This window comes from Thamnophis sirtalis, unplaced genomic scaffold, assembly GCF_051295495.1.
Source record: "Thamnophis sirtalis isolate CommonGarterSnake01/CBP01778 unplaced genomic scaffold, rThaSir2_p1.2 scaffold_3, whole genome shotgun sequence".
Lineage (NCBI taxonomy): Eukaryota > Metazoa > Chordata > Lepidosauria > Squamata > Natricidae > Thamnophis > Thamnophis sirtalis.
This window is the reverse complement of record NW_028261383.1, coordinates 27,163,002-27,177,254: the sequence shown is the minus strand read 5'-3', so window position 1 is coordinate 27,177,254 and position 14,253 is coordinate 27,163,002. Positions and strand designations below refer to the sequence as shown.

General features: G+C 41.5%; 1 protein-coding gene and 1 long non-coding RNA gene across 2 annotated transcripts in view; both read left to right on the top strand.

Annotated features, from left to right (window-relative positions):
• LOC148047717 (uncharacterized) overlaps positions 1-14,253 on the top strand; it is a 70,071-nt gene that overhangs the window by 50,594 nt on the left and 5,224 nt on the right. The window lies entirely within an intron of this gene.
• On the top strand, positions 2,508-12,672 carry LOC148047718 (E3 ubiquitin-protein ligase TRIM39-like). Its single transcript, XM_087711692.1, has 7 exons — positions 2,508-2,934; positions 4,149-4,244; positions 4,828-5,058; positions 6,876-6,898; positions 8,244-8,362; positions 9,403-9,435; positions 11,462-12,672. Exons 1-7 carry the CDS (start codon positions 2,536-2,538, stop codon positions 11,986-11,988), a joined length of 1,428 nt encoding a protein of 475 aa, XP_087567818.1. The 5' UTR covers positions 2,508-2,535; the 3' UTR covers positions 11,989-12,672.

The window sequence follows — 14,253 nt, the reverse complement described above, 5'->3', positions numbered from 1 at the left end:
CATAAAAATACTTACTGACACTTCAGCAACTGTTTTTCTACTAATGATGCAAAACCTCGACTTTGATCAGAATATTTGATATTGAATATTGACTATATAACTTTGGCTATAATTAGATCTATCAGACTACCTTACAATAGAAGCATGTCTAGAAGCACGATCAGTACAATGTTTAGAAGCTCGTTTTACATCTTTTGGGAAAAGAAATTACAGCACAGAAAAGTGAATATTCAACAACTCAAAATCCTATCCCAATTCAACAACCACTTCCACAACCACAACCAATTCCACAACCACTGCCACAACCACAGCCACAAATAACCACCAACCAAACAAATAACATCTTTTTACTCATCAAAGATGCCATTGAATGAGAACAAAAACATCCCAATGCTATTTTATTTGGTCTGGAGGACACCAATGAAACTGAGGATATTACAAAAATACGCAATATCATCAGCAACTGTCAGACACCAACCATCCCCCCTGAGGGAATCATCAATGTTACAAACAACACTAGACTCAACAACTGCCTAGATCTTCTTCAATAGTTTTGAGGCAGAGTGGAAAAACACTATAAAATGCAGACGTTAATTTGCTTATATGTTGCAACTTGCTTATAGGAAAGAGACCTTGCTTAATGTAACCAATAATAAACTATGTACTAGATAATTCCTGTAACCGGACATATGGCATGTGCAAGGGATGTGGACAGAAAGTAACAGATGGTGTATATGGATCTGTAGCAAATTCATCAGTTATTGAACTTCTCTATGGTTGGACTTCTCCTTTCCCTATGATTTGCACTGATAAAAAGCTAATGAAGCATAACGCCCAGGCGGTGCTGGCTTTGCGAAATATATAAAAGTAATACCTTGGCCGTAGCCCGAGGTTCAGAATTTCTCCTATTAATGCGCTGAACCGTTGTGCAAATAAACCTGAGTTCTCCAACCCTTCGTGGTTTTGTGTCCTGAATTGGTAATGAGATTGGCTGCAACAGTTTAAACTCAATCTCCTCGGGGACCCCTTGTGACTAAGAAAGTCTCCCCCAAAAGACCTTCATAAAAGGGTCTATAAAATATTCTCCACTCACCTGATCCCCCTATTCCGAGATAGGTTCCCCTTCTGTCCTAGGTTGGCCTGAGACTATTAATTACTCTTTGTATTGATGAAAAAAATGTCCTTCTGGGTTCGGCTCCAAGTGGGGAAAAAGACACTGGAGACATGGAGGCTGCTTGGAAAGATGGTTTTAATGGTGGACAGGACCACATGGCTTGAGCTCTGAACAGAAAAGGTGATCGCATGCTTCAATGTTGGTGGAGAAAAGAGAAGGAAGGACTGAGATGCTGAGTCCCTGGTTTTATGCCCTCTCTGGCCTTTGATCTTGAGCTTTTATTCTGATTGGTTGTCAGACTCCCATGGGGCCATGCAGGGGCAACTCTCTAGGCTGCGTTTTGAATCCAGGTTTGGTTGAGTTCTCAGATGCCACGTGATGAGTTGGGTAAAGTGCCAATATTATTATGCCTTAATCCCACCCCCTGGAGCTGAAGTGGAGAACTCTTTATTATGTAAAGGGACTAGCTTGGCCTTCTTAATGGCCCATTGACAAAGTGGGGATGGGCAGGAAGCTACAGGGAGCTATTCTGTCTTTTAAAACATGTTTCTTCCTTTTCATATCTGTATTCTGCCTTTTCAACATTTCCTATGATATTTCATTTTTCTGGGAGAGGGCTGGTGATAACTTCCTACAGTATCCATCTTTTGCCTGAAGGGTTAGGGTTAGAAGTTAGAGAAAGGATTATATTTTCTACATTCCCCTTCATCTGTGAGTCATTCTATCAATTGTAGCATTGGATTTGGGCTTGTATGAAGGCTTTATCCCAGTTTCTTCCATGCCAACTTTACTCCATTTCATCCCATAAGTGTTTTTCTTCTTCCAAGTTTTCTAAAAAGCATTTTCCCCTTTAACAACCTGGTTGGCTCAATCATAATAGAGCTGGAATGGACCTTGGAGGTCTTCTAGTCTAGCCTCCGGCTCAAACAGGAGACTCTATATACCATTTGAAATCCACAAGTCATAAAGGGGCCAAGGTTCCCCACCTCTTCTTTAGCAGAATGTGTGGATCAATAATTGATGGGGGAGGGGTGAGGGGTGGGGGGGGGGAATCCCAGGAATTTTGGCTTCTCTCCAGTTTTTAAAAACCCTTTTCTTCTCTTTAAGAAGATGCTGGGATCAATTGTAATCGATCCCAGGGACATTTGCTTCTCTCAAGTTTTCAAAACAATTTTCCCTTTAAAGAGCTGGTTGGGCCAATAATAACTGATCAGGGGTCCGTCCTGTGAATTTTTGCTCCTCCCCAATTTGTTCTTTTTAAAATACTGTAGTTTTTTTTTAAGCCAGCGAAGATGACCACAACAGAAACAACCAATCATCTCGGTTTCCCGCTTGGGCAGATCCCAAAGACGGTCACCTGATTTAGAGGAAAAGAAGCGAAATTTAAGTTTCTCTTGCCTTTTCCAGCGGAGGGGGCGACGATGGCGGCTGGAGCGCCCTTGCAGGATTTGGTGGAAGAAGCTACTTGCTCCATTTGCCTGGACTTTTTCCAGGATCCCGTGCTCATCCCGGAGTGCGGCCACAACTTCTGCCGGGACTGCCTGACCCGCAGTTGGGGGGCGTCCTGCCCCCATTGCAGACAGGCCTTTAGTCTCCGCAGCCTCCTCCCCAACAGGCAACTGGCGCGGATGGTGGAAGTGGCCAGGCGATGCGGAGGCCATTCGGAGGAAGAAGGAGGCAGCTTCTGCCCGAAGCACCGGGAGCCCCTCAAGCTCTTTTGTAAGGACCACGAGACCCTCATCTGCGTGCCCTGCTACCGATCCAAAGAGCACAGGGGCCACTGGGTGATCCTTGAGGAGCAGGCTTTCCAGGAATACAAGGTAGGACTCAGCCAGGAGGAATCGCTGCGGAGGATCATCCAGATCCTCGGTCTTCCTGACCATCCTGAGATCACTTTACTTGCTTTCTCCATTGTTTGATTTAGCCTGGTGCAGATACCAATAAGATCGAGACTGGTAAGGTGGTGCAAGGAACTTTTCTTGAAGTACTTCAAAAGGGTCTCACCAGCTAAAGGAGCAAAGACCCTGAGACAAATACAAATACCAGATCAAGGAAGTTAACACCCTAAGAATCACTCATTGATTCCTTGACACTTGTTTCTTTTGATCTCTTCTTCTGGCCCACTTTACCCTCCTCCTTCATAAATAGCATATTTAGTGCTAATTAGCTTTCTTATCAAAAATGCTGTGCGTTTTATTATTATAATAAGCTAGAAGTTACCAAAGTTTATGTCTATATATGCCTTAGCATCCCTCTAACCTGAGTCCTTCTAACTTACCTGTAATTTTCTTGTTGCTAGCTAGTAGTGTCCCATTATTCCTTACCGTCCTGTGCAACTTTCTGCCTGGGCCATTCCTTTAACAAACTTCTCCAATTCCAGCCTGACATCTTCCCTTCCTGCTTTATCCTTTGTGGCTACAATCTTTATGAAGACAGATTTACCATAGTCCTCCACTTACAACCATTTGTTTAGTGACTGTTCAAAGTTACCACAGCATTGAAAAAAGTGACTTACGACTGTTTTCACCCTTGTGATCATTGCAGCATTCCGTGGTCACATGATCAAAATTTGGATGTTTGCCAATTGTCATGCATTTATGAGGATTAAATATATCCATGATGCCAAACCTATGGCATGCCTGCCAGATGTGGTAGGTGGAGCCCCCTCTGCTGGAATGAGCGCCAGCACCCCAGGTCACATCTCCATGGCGTTTCTTTCGTGACCTTCTGTTTCCCTGCAAAGGATGGAAGAGAAGGTCATAAAAGACAAAGATCTTCCCTCTTGCCACGCTGTCACTGTTGGGATGCCCCACCTCCTGCTGGCCTTCTGGTATCTGCTGCACAAGTGCACACGTCCGTGCATGCGCACATTCCATGCAAGGGTATGTTCACATGCACCTTTCAGTTTGGACATGCGCACACGCGCAATGTTGGCACTTGGAGTCTCAAAGGTTCGTCATCACTGGAATATATCTTCTAACTAGGTCTTCTCTCCGATGTAATTCTCAACTCAAAACCTGTATTTTCTCTTCAGATCAAGGTTGGGAATTGCCTGAAGGCTCAGAAGGAGCAGAAAGAAAAAATAGCTACATACAAAAGAGACACAGAGGAAAAACTGCAGGAGAGGCTTGTAAGTATGGATCCAACAGTGGGGAGCTTCTGAGCTAATAGGAAGGAGAATCCTATCTGCTATCTTTAATAATAGGCAGCCTGTTTGTAAGTACAAGTTAAAGGAAATTCAAGATAAAGACGGTGTTAGGGCAGAGAACGTGTTCTTAACCTGGGGACTTATATGTCCCCATTGCCTGAATGAGTCACAGTTGGGTTAAGTGCACCTATCCCATGAGCCGTGTTTTATGCAATGGGTTTAGTCTGCTTAATAAATTAATGCAAACCATATTTCATCTTATTGAAAAAACTGTGAACTGAAACATTTTTCTGCCTCCTTGATTGGAATCCCAGATTGTCAAGAAAATTTTAATGAAAGATCATTTAAACTGGACCCTGTTTTTTTTTTTTAAGAAACCTTTCCTCTCTGTGCTTTTTAATATTAAAAGGAGTTTTTTTTCTCCTTAGGAAATTCTCCCACCTCACTTTTGGATTCTTCAAGGAATCTGTTTAATTATTGTAACAATAAAAATAAAAATAATTAAGTAAAATAAGTAAAATAAAATAAAAACAACACCTTTTGCCTTTTATCTTTCTTGTTCTAGGACCTCATCAAAGAAGAGAAAGAAAATGTAGTGGCTGAATTCAGAGAGCTACAACTCTGGTTAGAAGGACAGGAGAAGCTTCTATTGACTAGAATGGAAGAGATGGAGAAGGAGATTATGGCAAGAAAGGAGGAGGGTTTGGCCACGCACATGGAGGAACTCTGCTCTCTTGACCATCTCATCCAGGAGATAGAAGAGAAGCTTCAACAGCCAGCCAGCAAACTCTTACAGGTCAGGCAGGAAGTGGAGATCATAGAATTCTAGGGCTGGAAGGGACCTTGGAGGTCTTCTCTGCCCAAGGCATGAGTCCTTATACAGTCACAAAAACATGGTTGTCCAAACTGTTATTGGAATCCTGCAGTGATGGAGCACCCAAAACTCAGGGAGGGAAGCTGTTTCACTGATAAATACTTCTCAGGAAACTTTTCCTTATTCCAGAAGTGGTATTCTGCAGGTTCTCCCTAGTTCGGGTAAACCGGTAGTGGTGGCGGTGGGAGGCTCCCCCCACCCATCCAGATGTAATCATAGATGCTCTACGTATGCGCAGAAGCACCGCACATGAGCAAAGTGAGCACACGCTCCTGGTTCCAAAGCAGTAGTGAGGATTAGAGCATTTCATGCCTGGTTGGCTCTCCTTGTGATAAGCTTCCATCATTTGCCCTCAGGGACTACAGGGAGTAAATCAATGCCCTTTTCCCTATGAGAGCCATTCAAGTATTGTAAGATGACTGTCATGTCTCCCCTAAGCCTTCTCTTTGTTAGGTTAAGCATACAGAGTTCCCTTATCCATTCATTGTATGGTTTGGCCTCCAGAGCCCTTATCATCTTTACTGCTCCTCTCTGTATTCTTTAGCCTCTCCACAGAGTATTCTTTTTGACTCTGTCCTTTTCCCCCCTTTTTCATAAATTTTGTCAAAATTATAATAGTGAAAAGTACAAATGGAAATAGAGAAAACCAGGAAATGGAGAAGGCTAAGAATGGGAAATAAGTGTAGGATAAAGGGGGGAAAAACCCATTGTCTTTCAACCTTTTTCTGCACAATAGAATACAAAATAAAATTAAAGCCTCAACTCTTTTGAATATTTTGAATATTCAGTAATTACTAGCCATGTCTAAAAACAGATTAGTCTAATAAGGAAAATCAAGCATCAAGAGTTCATTTTTTTTTATCTCAGGCACAAAGTTTAGAAGCTGCTTCTAAGTAGAAATAATGGGTCATATCTAATTAAAGTAGTCAATTTTGTCATTTTTTCTAGCCCCATCACTTTTTCCATCCATTCTTCTCTTGTGGAAATTGATATATCTTTCCATGTCTGCATGTAGGATTCTGGCTGCACTCGACCAAGTTCAAAATCTTTTTTTCAACTCCTCATTTAGAAATCTTTTTGACTCTTTCTATGGAAAGAAACGGTCACTAAATGAACTACTTAGTCAAGGACTACCTGTAAAGGCTAATATTAGAGATACATAATGTAATACAGAAAAAACAGGCTATGTGAGAAGCAAGAATTCAAAGTACTGGTCACTGTCTCTGTATATTTTTCACAAATGTAAAAATGCCTGCTTAGGGTTCCTATCCCCTATTAGGGGATGTGGTGGTGGGTGTTCTTTGTGGGGTCTCCCCCTCCTCTTAATCTCCAGGGCTAGGAGAAATCCTACACTGATGACACAAGTGGTTATAAAACAAAGTATTATAACCGCCTGGATTTCCCAAAGTGCCTTGATTCTGGAAGCATAAATGCAGGGAATTTTTTTTTATCCTATTGATGCACTATTTTGTTTTTCCAATATTGTAATTGTGTTGGATTCAACTGGGGTATAACTTTTGTTAGACAAGAAAACAAAAACAATACCTCTCCAAATGAGGTTGGACAGTTTGGGAAAAAAGAGCAATGGCACTTTTTCATTGAAAAAAAATGGAAGTAGTTTATGTGTCTGTTAGTGTCTGCTTTTCCAGATGTTTCACTCATTTATTTTGTGAATGTAAGATTTTAATTTTATGCATAGGAAATAGCTCCTTTCAATGCTTTGTCTCTTTATTTTTCAGAACATTGGAGGCATCTTGAAGAAGTAAGTAAATCCACTCTTTTCTTTACAGTCTCAGAGATCAGCAGCTCCTCTGGCAGTTTTCCTATTTTGGAAAGTTCTGTTTTTATTTAACAGTATTTGGATGTAAAGGTTACGTAATGTGTTATCAGGGCTTTTTAGATATTTCCTCAAACAATCTCAGATAACAGGATAATTAGCAATATTTGATATACTCAATTATTATGGTTGATTGCATAGTCAACCAGATGTTTAGATTGAATTTGACATTTTATCCACCTATTGAGTCCTTCCCAAGAAGAGACAGATGTTTGATGGTTTAAAAGTATCATTGCTCTTCCAAGTAATGCAACTATCATAAATCCATCACGTTTGCCAAGCACCCGAATTGTGATTACAGGGACACTGTGACAGATGTTAAATAGTTATAAGTCAATTTCTTGAGAGCCATTGTAGCTGGTTGCTAACTAATAGTCATAAATTGAAGGTTACTTGTAACTGCATTTGTCTCTATTCATTTTCATTGCATTACCTTTAATCCATCAAGATCAGTTTGAACATTATATCCATCTTCTAAATGATTATTTACCTCACCCCTATTAGTCATCAGTCATTTGGTAAGATACAACCCATTTTTTTGGCCAAGAGATTCACAAGAATTTTCCAGAGCGGGGAGCCCCAAACTGAAACTGGGTTACTATGGGGCCCACAGTTGAATAGCTAGCCAGAGAAATGTGAAGCCTGGGAAACAAGGGCCTTTGTCGGTCAACACGAGTGTTGATTTACCAGCAGTTTACCAGGAGCCAAGGACGGGGAAACATAAAACGACATTCAATGAGCTGGCCATCTACACCCCCACTTAACAACTAAAAGCTACACACAACCAGGCATCACAAAGCTTCTTCCTGTCAGGCCTACAGCCATATTTCTTTCTGGATCTTTGGCCTGCCACACTTTCTATTATTTTACTATGCTGTTTATAATGGGGGGAAAGTAAGGAGTAAAATGCTATGTAGCCAAAATAAAATTCCTTTCTAGAATCCAAGGTCATCCTTTGTCTCTACACCACTTCACCTAACCGGAACTGGATGGGTGGAACTGCCAGCATGGCAGTGGAAGATTGGACCGTGCGATAGACTTGTGGGTGGGTGGGTGGGTGGGTGGGGAAGGTCATGAACTTTCAACTGGGTGGGGAAAACCCAGGCAGCTCAGATTTGGGTTTTCCCAGATGTACCAACATGACTCTCTTAATAAATTGTAGCTTTGAGCAATTCTTTGCTTTGGACTCTGATTTAACTTTGGATGTTATTTGGAACCCTGACACTTCCATTGGCAGGATGATAAATGATGTTTTTTTTTGTCTTGCCAGTTACCAGGCTAAGGAAACATATGAGAATCCGGTGGATTTACCTGAAGACCCGAAGTGGAATATCAGGGATTACAGTGATACCACTTTGTTACTGAAAAGTGCCATGAAAAAATTTAGAGGTAAAAAACAGCCATCGAGGTTTTACACTGGATGACATTTTGATCCCAGAGCCTCCATGAGAGATTCTGGGTTGATGTCACGTGGATCAAAGAGGGATCAATTCCAGAATCAGTGGAAGAGACACCATTTCTCTGTGGACAGGCCTTGTGTCTTGGCACCAAGAGGGGGAACAGGGGCTTTCTGGTTTCTCCCATTAATGATGGGCTGCCTAAAATACAAGAACCATTAGCTACTCATAATTGACCATTTGCAGGTAGCCCTTGACTTACTACAGCTCACAGTGATCGTTCAGTTATAATGGCACTGAAAAAAAGTGACATGACCATTTTTCACGCTTACGACCATTGTATCATCCCCACAACCACATGATTTACTTTTGGAAGCTTGTCAATTTATGACGGTTGCAGTGATCATCTCTTGTGACCTTCTGACAAGCAAAGTCAATGGGGAAGCCAGCTTCATTTAACAACCGGGTTACCAATTTAACAACTGCAGTCATTCACTTACCAAATTTCTCACGTAGCAACATAAATTCTGGGCTCTGTTGTCATTGTAAGACTACCTGTGTTCTTTGTATCCCAAATCCACATGCACTGATGACTGGGGAAGCAGAATAAGGTTCCACTAAGTAGAATGGAATAGATGCAGGTAGTTCTTGGCTTATGACCTCAGTTGAGCTGAAAATGTCTGTTACTAAGCAAGGGAAGCAAGTTAAGTGACCTTTTTTGCCTTGGGGGTCTGCAACAGTCGTAAGTGTGAGAATCGCTCATAAATCACCTTTGTCAGTGCCGCTGTAACTTCACTAAACAAATACTGTAGTTGTAAGTCAAGAACTACGTATATACGGAATATATAGTAGAATATATTTATACCCGATGGAATATATATAGCCAACAATGACATTTTGGCTTGTGGCTTTCCATATTCCTTATTTCCTGATTTGAGTCCAAGGAAAGCAAACCAGGGTATCTGAAGGGAGGCCCTTCTGTTGCTCCAATTCCAGTGATGAGATGCTGAATTCCTCCCTTTTCTTCCCCAGATACTCTGGAAAGTGGACTTCAACAACGGGAAGGTAAATATGAGTTATAGGAATTGCAATTGTTTGCCATTTTAATTTCTGATGCCAGTAACTTTAAGAGAAACATCATAGATTAACAACAAAAGAAAAATATAGGATTAGATACTATATAAGACAACGATGATCCAGTAAACTTTAATGATTTTATGATTTATGAACTATTACTTGCCATTGATATATACAACATAAGGAAATGCAGAGGAGACAAATTCCTTGTGTGTCTGGTCACACTTGGCCAAATAAAGCTTTTTCTGTTCTATTCTGTTCTGTTCTACTCCCCTACTTCTACTCCACTCTACTTCATTCTGTTTTGTTCCGTTCTATACATAATCTAGAAAACTGAAGTCAATCTTTGTGTAGAATGAAATATCTGGACAAATGGAAAAATATAACCTGGGACTGAAAGGAATATTGAGTTCCTACCAAGCTAATAACATTCTCTTGATTTTACTGCCTGACCAAAGGTTGGTGAGAGACCAGGTCTTTGGGAGCAGAGAAATTAGGCCCTTTGAGTCAAAACACATAGCAAGGTTGGAGCATCAGGGTTGCCTCCACATTGAGGCCCATCAGACTGATGAAAGCAGAGGTTTCCTGTGCAACATCTTCCCCTTTTGTACATGCCTGTGACACCCTGATGGTCACAGAAAAAAGGGCTCAGCATCCTCAGATTCCAACATGTGTCCTAAGTTCCCTCTGGGGGATCCTTCTGACTCTGCCAGTTCAGAATTGAAACATGGCAGCCTCTTGCTCTGCCTGATCTTCTGGATTAATGCTCCAGATAGAGTCCCTGTTCAAAGCCAACCACTCTTCACTCCCAATCCCATTAATCTCATCTGCAAGATGGAAGCTAAAGAGATTGTGCAGGGAGGCTGGAAGAGGTGGAGCACTATGAAGTCTTTGAAAGACTTAGGCAGGTGTCTTTTTTTTTTTTAATATAATTTTTATTAAACATTATTACCTTTAAAAAACAGGAAGAAAAATACAACGACATAAATACAACGACATAAGCAAAACAAATCATACATAACAATATAAAGTAAAACATACATATACAAATGCTGTTTTAAACATACAACCCCCCCTCCCCCCCCCCACGGTGACAGTCATTCACAGCCCAGTTTTTTCTTTCTTTCCTCATTATTAGGTCTCTAAGCCACATCTTCTCATTGCAAGATTCAGGGATCTATTACGGTACCTATGTTAACTTTCCCCATTTTAAGTCCCTGCTGTTCTCCTAGTCGCCCACATATACCATAGGTTCCAGCTAAGATAATGTTCTGTTTCTCCTTTGTCCCTCAGCCAACCCGTCATTCTGTCCATTTCTGCACATTCGTAGATCTTTTTAACTATAGCATCTTCCGACGGTATAGTGGTGGATTTCCAAAATTGTGCATAGGTTATTCTTGCGGCCACAATTATATGCAGGCTCAAATGCCATATTGAGCTGTTTATGTTATCTGGTTTGGTGCTTAGTAACAAGTTCTCAGGTCTCCATTCAATGTTTGCCCCGGTAACCTCTTTTAACCATTTTTTAATCCTTTTCCAATATTTCGTGGCCTCAGTACAGGACCACCAAATATGATAGAATGTGCCATCCTTTCTTCCACATTTCCAACACAATGGAGATAACCCAGGAAACATCTTAGCTAACCTCGTTGGGGGGAAGTGCCACCTATAAACCATCTTGTATATGTTTTCTTTGAATGCAGTAGATGTTGTAAGTTTAATGGTCTTACTCCATAGATCCCACCATTTGCCCATTTCAATTTCATAACCTAGGTTTCTCTCCCATACTATTAGAAGGCTTTTGTCCATCTCTTCATTAGTATCTTGGCAGGTCAAAAATTGGTAGATCTTCGATAACATTTTCTTGTCTCCACCAAACAAGATCTTATCTAGCCCCTGAGGGTTTGGGTAGATCCCGAAACGTGCCTTATCACTTTTAAACCTGTTTCTAACCTGTAAATAGCTGAGGCTCTTATTTTTCTCCTTCCTTCCTCCCTTCCCTTCCCCCTTACAGTGAATGTAATTCTGGATCCAGACACAGCCCATCCCAACTGGCTTGACATCTCCGAAGATCGAAAAAGGGTCAAAGGACTTAAACCAATTAAAGAAATAAATGCTGTCCCAAACAGCAAGAGATTTGTATATAATCCTTATGTCCTTGGATGTCAGAGGTTCTCATCAGGACAACATTTCTGGGAAGTAATTGTAGGAGATAGAGGAGGATGGGGTATAGGAGTTGCCAACAAACCATTGAACTTAACAGATATTGATGACCAGACCAGGCGCTGGCAGATTGGGAAATGGGGAGGGAAATACAAGGCCATCTCTCCGTCAAGACGCTCTGACCTGGTCCTGACCGAGGAGCCCATGAGCATCCGCATCTGTCTCAACTGCAAAGAGGGGCAAGTGAGCTTTTTTGATGCCAGAACAGCAGTTCTGCTCCATACATTCTCAGACTTGGTTGGGGAGACCTTTCTGCCCTGTTTCTATTTGGATGGTGGTGCCTGCCTGACACTCCCCTCAAAGAAGGGACGTCCATAGGCAAAACTTGGAAAAATCCCTATTTACCAAGCGATGATCTCTGGAAGCCTTTAAAGCAACAGTTCCTTAGCTTCGTGCTAATTCAGCTTCCTTGATTGAGTATTATATGCTGCACTGAGTTGCTTGCAGTTGTCTAGCATTGGAAATTGAAGGAATGGCTCAGTCAGTCAGTCAGTCTAAAAAAGGAGGTGTCCAATGAAAGCTTGATAGGCTGTAATGTCCTTTCTTCCGGTTTATCAATATTAAAGATGGCTTATCTTACAGCCGAACCCATAAATCATGGGTTTTAGATGCCCATCAGGGGTCTCCTGCCCATTTATGTACCATGCTTGTTTGTTTCATGCTTAGTTGCAATCAGTGATTGTGTAGGTTCCCATTATTCAATATATTCTGTAATCCCTCCCTGCTTTTTTTCTTCCCTCTGCTTTTTTTCTGTTTTATTTTAAATATACACATAATTTTTATAATCTCAACAACCCTAGCGGGGCTTCAGAAAGTACAGCCTCATGGTTGTTTTTTTTTTTTTTTACAAATCTTATTACTGTTTGTCTCTTTTTATACTTATCTAAGTTATCTACAGGACTCGGATAACTCATTGTAAGAGTGATTGTAATTTTATAGATGTCTCATGGGCTGTAGTTCCTTCCTTTGCAATTTTATATCAATAAATGTATTTTTACCTTATTTTATTTGCCAATATGAGATTTTATTTCTACTTTAGAGTGGCGTTATTTGTTTTATACTGTTTGAAATCAAACAAATCAGTGATTATTCAGCATAATACTGTACATACATAGAAAGAAGACACACAGAAGACAGAAGACAAAAACAAAACCATCTGTTATCAAGATATGAGGTGTGAGCAGTATGTAGACTAAATGTTTCACCTGATCAAGCCAAAATTCAAGTAGAATTGTTAATAGAATTGTAAAAATGGAATTCTGTTCTGACCCCCCCTTCTCCGTCCAGGAATGAAAGCCAAAAGCCACGTAACTCAAAAGGTTTCTTTTAATCAGTCCAAGCTCCTGTTGGCTGCAAGCCCAAATAAACAAAGATAATAGCTCTGGCAAAAGTCCTATAACTCATAACAAAATGCAAACCCGGCTTCTCTTATCTCAAAACCACTTATCCAAGTTGGCTTCTCTCGGGTTGTGAACGCGAACAAGACCCAACACCAGAACAGGAACGGAATGTTGACTTCTGCAACTAGGGCGTGGCACCTGCAGTCTCTTTTATCAGCAGGAGGGGATCTTGATCAGCCTCAGCTGTTCGCAATCACCTCCTGTAGTTACTCCTTTGTTCTTTACGCTGAGTAGACCTACGCCTGCATGCATCCTGATACAACTCCCAGATGCTTTCAGGAACATTCCCTTTGATCCAATGCTCTGCCGCCACCTGGTGGCCAGCCAGTCTCTCCTCGCCCTGCTCGGAGTTGACACCCTGTCCAGGGTCCTCCACCTCCTCCAAGGCCAACTCATAAGACCCCTCGCTGTCGGAGTCTGATGGCAGCTCTAATGGCTCCTGCCAGGCCACAACAGAATTCATTATTAATTAAATACATTACCTGACAAGATGCCGAATAACACTCTTTTTCCTTCTTGCTTTAAGCCACTCTGACTCTTATTGAGTAGCCAATCTAGTGTGGTGGTTAAGAAATCAAGCTAGAAACCATGAGTTCCAATCCTGCCTTAGGCCCAAAGCCAGCTAGGCGACCTTAGGACCCACCACTCTCACTCAGCCCTAGGAAGCGGGCAATGGAAATCCATTCCTGAATCTTTAGCAAGGAAACTGCAAGGAGAGTCATCCAGGTAGCCACCAGGGGCCAATAATCTGAGGCATCCCAAAACTGGCTTCGATATTGAGATGGGTGTCAGATCCAGTATGATCTAGTGGTTAAGGCTCCAGGCTAGGAAGAGGAAGACTGGGAGTTCAAGTCCTGGCGTAGCCATGAAAGCCAGTTGGTAACTGAGCCAGTCATTCTCTCAGTCCAACCCACCACAGAAGGCTGTTGGGAAAATGGGAGGAGGAAGATGTGTTGGATAGGTTTGCCACCTTGAGTTATTTGTAAAATTAATAAAGGCGAGATACAAATAAATAAGGGGAGTGAAACTTAACTCTAATGTGGTGACTTTGATGGCTAAGAGCCCTTCTGTGGGACACCTCAAAGCATCTAAAAATTGAAGATTGAGAAGCTGCTGTTGGCAAAGGAGCAAATGAGTAATCCTAATGAACGTACCTAATACAGGTAGTCCTCAATTTACAACC

What these genes read in the sequence shown, in the direction of transcription:
- LOC148047718 (XM_087711692.1), top strand. Translation starts at nt 2,536, where the DNA reads ATGGCGGCTGGAGCGCCCTTGCAGGATTTGGTGGAAGAAGCTACTTGC. An exon ending in CAGCCAGCAAACTCTTACAG is followed by an intron (nt 5,059 to 6,875) that starts GTCAGGCAGGAA and finishes TTTATTTTTCAG; the next exon opens with AACATTGGAGGCATCTTGAA. An exon ending in ATTGGAGGCATCTTGAAGAA is followed by an intron (nt 6,899 to 8,243) that starts GTAAGTAAATCC and finishes TTGTCTTGCCAG; the next exon opens with TTACCAGGCTAAGGAAACAT.